This window comes from Nicotiana tabacum, chromosome 5 (assembly GCF_000715075.1).
Source record: "Nicotiana tabacum cultivar K326 chromosome 5, ASM71507v2, whole genome shotgun sequence".
NCBI lineage: Eukaryota > Viridiplantae > Streptophyta > Magnoliopsida > Solanales > Solanaceae > Nicotiana > Nicotiana tabacum.
This window is the reverse complement of record NC_134084.1, coordinates 13600919-13607996: the sequence shown is the minus strand read 5'-3', so window position 1 is coordinate 13607996 and position 7078 is coordinate 13600919. Positions and strand designations below refer to the sequence as shown.

The 7078-nt window shown below is 37.9% G+C and overlaps 1 protein-coding gene across 1 annotated transcript; it reads right to left on the bottom strand.

Moving 5' to 3' along the window:
* Positions 1 to 468: 468 nt before the first annotated feature.
* On the bottom strand, positions 469 to 3885 carry LOC142180694 (uncharacterized). Its single transcript, XM_075252742.1, has 11 exons — positions 3736 to 3885; positions 3563 to 3617; positions 3153 to 3451; positions 2809 to 3086; positions 2540 to 2704; positions 2414 to 2439; positions 1780 to 2244; positions 1486 to 1617; positions 972 to 1040; positions 742 to 872; positions 469 to 651 (listed from the first exon to the last, which is right to left on the bottom strand). The coding sequence occupies exons 1-11, from the start codon at positions 3883 to 3885 to the stop codon at positions 469 to 471; spliced, it is 1953 nt and encodes a 650-aa protein (XP_075108843.1).
* Between the last annotated feature and the right edge of the window lie 3193 nt (positions 3886 to 7078).

Below are 7078 nucleotides of genomic sequence, written 5' to 3'. Positions count from 1 at the left end.
TTAGCTGGCATTCCAGCTATACACCCTAATACTATAACTAAATATTTCAACACCCTCCCTCAAGCTAATAGTTGAAACAGATCCTTCAACCTCAGCTTGGACATCAGATAGTTATGTTGCACTTTCCCAAGGCTCTTAGTCAGCAAATTAGCTTGTTGTTCTTTGGTATGCACATAATGAGTCTTGATCAAACCTTGTACAATTTTTTCCCTCACAAAGTGGTAGTCAATATCAATATGTTTAGTTCTTTCATGGAATATGGGGTTAGCTGCAATCTGGATTGCAGCTTTGCTATCACAGTGCAGGTCTATAGGTAGAGACAACTTCACTCTTAACTCTGAGAACAATCTTGTAAGCCAAGTCAATTTTGCAACTGTTGAAGCCATGCTTCTAAATTCTGCTTCAGCTGAGCTTCTAGCAATTGTTTCCTATTTCTTAGACTTCCAAGATACCAATATATCACCAAACTTAACTATATCCTGTTACCGACCTTCGTGTTTGTAAGCAACCACCCCAATCTGAGTCACAATAGGCTTTAAGTTTCTCAGATCCTTCTGAGGGCATCAACAGACCAAGACCTGGAGCTATTTTGATATGCCTGACAACCCTCAGAGCAGCATCCATATGAGATAGCTTATATCTGTGCATAAACTGAATAAGTACATGCACTACATATGAAAAGTCAATCCTGGTTATAATAAGATGCAAGAGTCTGCCTATCAATCTCTAATAAGGACCAACATTCTCTAGTTCTTTGCCTTCCGCATTAGCTTCATTAGAGGAATCTTTGTTCATGAAACTATCAAACTTAACATAGATGAGCTTAGAGCTGGTCTCCAAGGGTGTACCAGCAGGTTTGGCACCACTAAGTCCTAGCTCAGCAATTAACTCTAATGCATACTTCCTTTGGCTCATCACAATCCTTTACTTTGACCTAACAAACTCTATCCCCAGAAAGAACTTACGTTTACCTAGGTCCTTCATCTTAAACTTGAGCTTTAGATCATTTCTAATTTGTAGGATCAGACTTGGACTGCTTCCTGTTATCAAAAGATCATCAACATAGACTAGTACTAGTACTAGTTCTATTTGCACTCTTTCGGTGAATAATGAATAGTCAAAATGACTTTGAGTAAATTCAAGCTGAACCAATGCATCTGTAAGTCTCTTGTTTCATTGTCTAAGAGCTTGTTTAAGCCCATACAAAAACTTATGAAGTTTGCAAGCCATTTGTTTCCCTCCCTAGCTGGCAAAATCAGAAGGAACCTCCATGTAGACCTCTTCAAGTATCTCTACATGCAAGAAAGTATTGTGGACATTTATCTGATAGATGAACCAATGCTTGGCAGCAACTATGGCCAAAACAGACCTCACAGTCACCATTTTAGCTACTAGAGAAAGGTTTCAGTATAATCCAGACCTTCTTGTTGTTTAAAGGCTACAAGCCTAGAGTTATATCTTTCAACTTCTCCTGAAGAAGTGTACCTAACCTTAAAGACCCATTTGCAGCCAATGGGCATTTTCCTGGAGGTAAAGCTACTATACTCCAAGTGTTGTTTTCCTCCAGAGCTAAGATTTCATTCTTCATTGCAGCAATCCACTTAGGGTCTTTGAAAGCTTCAGCAAATGTGGTTCAACAACGAAAGAGTAAGCTGCCAAGGCACTGCCAAAAGATTAAGAAACATTACCATAGCAAACACATTTGGAGATAGGATAGCAACAATGGGCCTTCTCTTTGTTGTGAGTGACATAGTCCCTTATCTATGTTGGACTTCCTACTGAGAGGAGGCTCAGCAGTAGGCAGTGGTGGAGATAAAGGCAAGCTTGGCTCAGCAGGTATAGGCACTGAGATATCAAGATCACCGACAGCTGAACTGTCACATGTGTGTATTGTAGTCTCACTTGTTGTGTTGTTGAGTGGAATCTCATCACCAGATGATGAATTAGTAGGAGAGGTGTGCTGAGATAATAACTTGTTTTCAGGATAAGAGAGAATAGTAGAAGTGAGATCCAACACAGGAAATATAGAAGAGGTGGTGTGAGCATACTTGAAAGAAAATACATCTTCCTTGAACACTACATCTCTACTGACAGTGAAGATCCTAAAGTGAACATCACACATCTTGTAGCCTTTTTGTGTCATAGAATAGCCTAAGAAGACAACTGGAACTGCTCTGGGAGCAAATTTGTCAGACTTCCACACATCTGTAACATAGCCAAGGCAAGCCAAACACTTATCATATGCTTCAATGAAGGAGCATAACTTAGTAGAACTTCAAAAGGAGATTTACCTTGAATTACATCTGAGGGCAGTCTATTTATGATATACACATCTACGGTAACAAACTCTCCCAAAAATCTAAGAGGAATAACTACCTGAAACCTTAGGGACCTGGAAACTTCTAAAATGTACCTGTGTCTCCTCTATACAACTCCATTCTGTTGTGGAGTGTATATGCAAGAGCTTTGATGAATAATTCCTTTAGACTTTAGTAGCTCAGCCACTTGAGAGTTAAGAAATTCACTCTCATTTTCTGACCTAAAGATCTTCACAGAGGCTGAATAGGCATTCTGAATCATTAATAGAAAGGATCTAAGTGCAACAATCACTTCTACCTTAGTAGGCAGCAAAAATATCCAGGAATATCTAGAATAGTCATCTACAAGAGTAAGAAAATACTTCTTGCCATCATAAGTAGGAACTCTATAGGGTCCCCACACATCATCATACAATGTATAAAAACAAACATTAATGTTATTAGTGCTCAAAAGAAAAGGAAACATGGTCTATTTTGCCAAAGGACATACAATACAAGATTCAGTAGTATTATTGCATTCATAGTCCTGAAATACAGTATGTTCCTCAAAGTCTTTTCAGGTGTATGCCCTAATCTCTTATGCCACAAGGCTACATCCATTATTCTGTAGGTTTTTATCATATTTGTAGTAGGTGGTGCTTGAGGAACCAATGGTATAGGAACTTTACTAGGAACTTGAAATCCAGTTGTACTGACATCTCCAGAATATAACACATACAACCTATCATCTTCTCTACCAATCCCCTTCACCTGTCCACTGGAGAGTTCCTAAAAAATGCAGAATTCAAGAAAGAACATCATATCCTATCTCATCTCCTTTGTTAGCTTAAATACAGAGAGTAAATTGTATATGAAATCAGGTATATATAGGACATTACTAATCCTATGACCCTGAATAATATAGGATGATCCTATATGACTAATATGAACTTTAACAGCTGTAAGGAGTTGAACTGTACCACCTTTATTATTAGCAAGCAACTTAGGATTAATCAACAGATTAAGACTATGCACCATATGGCTTGAAGCACCTGAGTCTACTATCCACTTAGCTAACACTTCTGAGTTCACTACACAAGATATCATACATGCTGACATTGGAATAGTTGAACGGTTGCCTTCACTCCCTTTTCCTAATAGTTGAATTATCTATTGATACTGTTCCTGAGTGAACTGGGGAATGTTGAGCATCACATTCTGAGTCCCATGTCCAGTAGTAGCACCATGTTGTACTTGTGAAGAACCTGCAAAATTAGCTGCAGTTGAAGCTTGATTGTTTCCTGCACCATTTGGTGAATCCTAAGCATAATGCACTGCATTTCCTGAGCCAAACTTTTTCTTAGCTTTAAAGTCAAGGGGATATCTATTTATTTGTAGTAGGTCTCTATAGTGTGTCCCTTAAAGTTGCAGTAGTCACAGTATAGAAAGTTCTTTTTTGATCTATAATTGTTTCCTCCAGCATAGGACTATCCACCAGAATAGTTGTTCCCTCTAGCATAAGTGTTCCCTCATGTAGAGCCTCCTGAATAGTTATTGTGACCTTTCCTACTGAATAAAGTTGTGCCATTGTTTGGCACACCTATGTTTTTGCCACTTAACGGGGCAATTCCTTTAGTTACTTTAGTAATTTGGGATATCTAATAGATAAACCTTCTATTCTCCTCAGAAATGATCATGGAATGGGTAGTATGTTCAATATCTGGTTGCTAGAATGGGAGTAAGACTCATTCAATCCCATCAGAAACTGCAATAGCCTTTGGTATTGAAAGTGCTCAACATATTTTTTTGATTCCTTACAGGCACACCTAGGGCAGGTATAAGAGCATTATACTCTGCCCAAAGTTCCTTCAACTAAGAGAAGTAAGTTGACACAGAGGACATCCCTTGAGTCAAAGTGGAAATCTGTTTGTGAAGATACAACACACGAGAGCCATTAACTTTATCAAACCTTTCTTTGAGGTTCATCCATACTTTGTGAGCACTTGAGGCATACACCATGCTATTTAAAAATTCAGCACTTACTTAATTCATAATCCAGGAGAATATTATGGCCTCACACTTTTTCCACCATTCAAGAGTTATATCAAACTTCTCCTTATCTACTGATCACGCCCAACTATGCTTATTAAAAGGACACGCGGACGTTGTAAATATAATCTAAGTATTCAGCCCAGAGTTGAACCCACAAAGAATCAACCTATGAATTACTTTCGTTGGATTTACTAAATTCTACAGAATCAACTTCCCAAACGTTGTCAATAACAATTGATGGTGTTTCTACTAACTGAGAATGAAAGTAAATAAGCAACTGAAAACTAACTATGATTAAGCTGTAACCAATTAAGAGAAGGTTCTAAGGTTATGATTCTCTTATTGATGGAATCCCTTCCTGTTATGTTTCATATAGATTCACCAAATCATCTCTATCAATCATGAGCACTCTTATTACCGTAAATCTCTCCCGAGTAATCATGATAATTTACTAGATGCACTCTCCCGAGATATGCTAGCTGGCTTTGTTTATTACAGCTCACTTTAGATTGCACCCAAGGCTTCGTTATCCCTAATTTCGCCTTTAAACCCGCAGTTATTGATCCCTCATATACTTTGGGAGTGGTGTTGTTCAACAACTACCTACATATGCACTCTCTCTCGAGTTATGCACACTAAATAGGCATAGCTAATTGAGGATCCTGTCAATTAACTACAACAAACGTGCAGTTGAACAAAATAGAGATTAACTGGCAAACTATATTAATATCACAAGAATTTCATCCTTTAATAGGTTCCATCAAAACACTAGACTAAGGAATTAGCTACTCATGACAAGACAAGAAGAAAATACTAAATTATTCATAATGGGTAATTGCAAGAAAATAAAAGAGATAAAAAAACTCTAATGTTTGATTGATCTTCTTACACTTGTTCTTGCCTCCAAAGTAGTCTAAAAACAAGCTTAAAACAATCTTGGGCAAGTTTCTATAGCTTATAAAGGTTTGGAACAAGTTTTCCCGAATTTACACTTTGGTCCAAAAATTTCTGAAGCGTGAACAGTGCACCGCGGTCGCGGCAAGACCGTGGCAAGACCGCGGTGGGAGCTAATCATTCTGCCTCGAGCTTTAGTCTGCCGCGATTGCACCACGGCCGCGGTGGAATTTTCTCAGGCCATTTTCTTGCTTCTTTGTGCTCGGGTACTTCTCGAGTGGGCGTTTTCTTCACATTATTGCCTCCAAAATACTATGTGGTGCTTCCTCACTTAGAATATTCCCTGCGAAACAAAAGAACACCATTTAGAGCATTTTGTTGTCAATTTACCTATAAAACAACAATAACGCATGGTACTATTAAGGTGTAAATATCATCTATATAGCCTAATATCAACACCCCACACTTAAATCATTGCTAGTCCTCGAGCAATCCACCACTCTCCATCAAAGTTCCTTCCCTAAGCTTTTTCCTTAACGACTCACACCTTGAACATTTTTCCAAAGTTGCACCTAGTAGTGAACAACATTTACCTCAAAAGTCAAATCTCTCATACCATGCAACATTCACACTTACTCAAAGCACTATATACAAGAGTCAAAACTTACCTTTCCTTTGTGAATCACATGCCCTCACATCACACAAGAGAGTAGTTCCACATATGATGATAATTAGAACAATTAGGAACTTAGATAGACAAAATTTGATCACTCTCAAAAAGAACATTCACATGCCACAAAGGTGCATCATAATCTTGCCCGTAGTGTAATACTCTACTAATCGAGCCCACTCAGTCTAAGATCAATAGGACTTCACTTGGTTGTAATGTAGGCTAAAGGACGGGTAGGATATATTTGGATATAGTGACTAACCTCCCTAAGTACTTTTAATATAATTACATTAACCTTCAAGGCCATACTTATATCAACGAAACACTCCGCCACTTTTATTTAAAAACATCCCCATCCGTTAGATGCAGTTGTAACAAACCACCACTTATCAATTACTACATTTTACTCATTTTTTTCTGTGGTTCTCATTCTTTTACTCTTCAACACTCTTCACCTTTTTCTCTATTTCAATGGTTCCACTCAAAAACCAAACCACCACCCCACACTTGTGCTTTTTGCATAATTTCAATACCATTCAAGTGCTTATAGGAGGTAAAAGGGTTCAAACAGCAGGCTATTCAAACAATTGGGTAAGGCTCGCAATGTGATTGTCAAAGAAACAGGCATATAGGCTCAACGGGGTTGACTAAGATGTATTACATTCATGTGGGTTTACTTTATGTGTCTAGCTCAACAAAGAAATGCCTATATCACTTCTAAAACTGAATGAAACTACTATTTCGCTTTGCAAACACACAGGGCAAGTTCTAGCCATCAAATGTGAATCATGGGATACAGTAAAACTTACACAAAAATGGCACATGACTCACTCCGGATTGATTTATCAAGACATTCCCTTTTGAGTGTTCAAGTTAGATACAAACATACAATTTTAAGGCACTTTAGCAAGATTCAACCATTGAGACTAAGCATTACACTCTAGTGTCTATTGTGTTCACGTGTATCAACGCTAAGGGTTTATCCTTCGATTTTAGCTCATATCCCATTATTCCTAATCTAAAAACTAAAAATAAACAAAATGAACAAAAAATACCTACACCCGGTTCAAGCTAAACCCTTGGAAAAGAGTCGTGGCCTAAAGAAAAACCAAGGGACAGTTACTACACTACCTAAATATAAAATAAAAAATCTTTTTGGTATTTT

Bases quoted from the DNA above. Each gene is read 5' to 3' on its own strand.
- LOC142180694 (XM_075252742.1), bottom strand. From the start codon at position 3,885: ATGGCACAACTTTATTCAGTAGGAAAGGTCACAATAACTATTCAGGAG. The intron at 3,087-3,152 runs GTATTTAAGCTA...TGCATTTTTTAG, and splicing joins TCATATACAATTTACTCTCT to GAACTCTCCAGTGGACAGGT. The intron at 2,245-2,413 runs GTACATTTTAGA...CCTTCATTGAAG, and splicing joins GTTGTATAGAGGAGACACAG to CATATGATAAGTGTTTGGCT.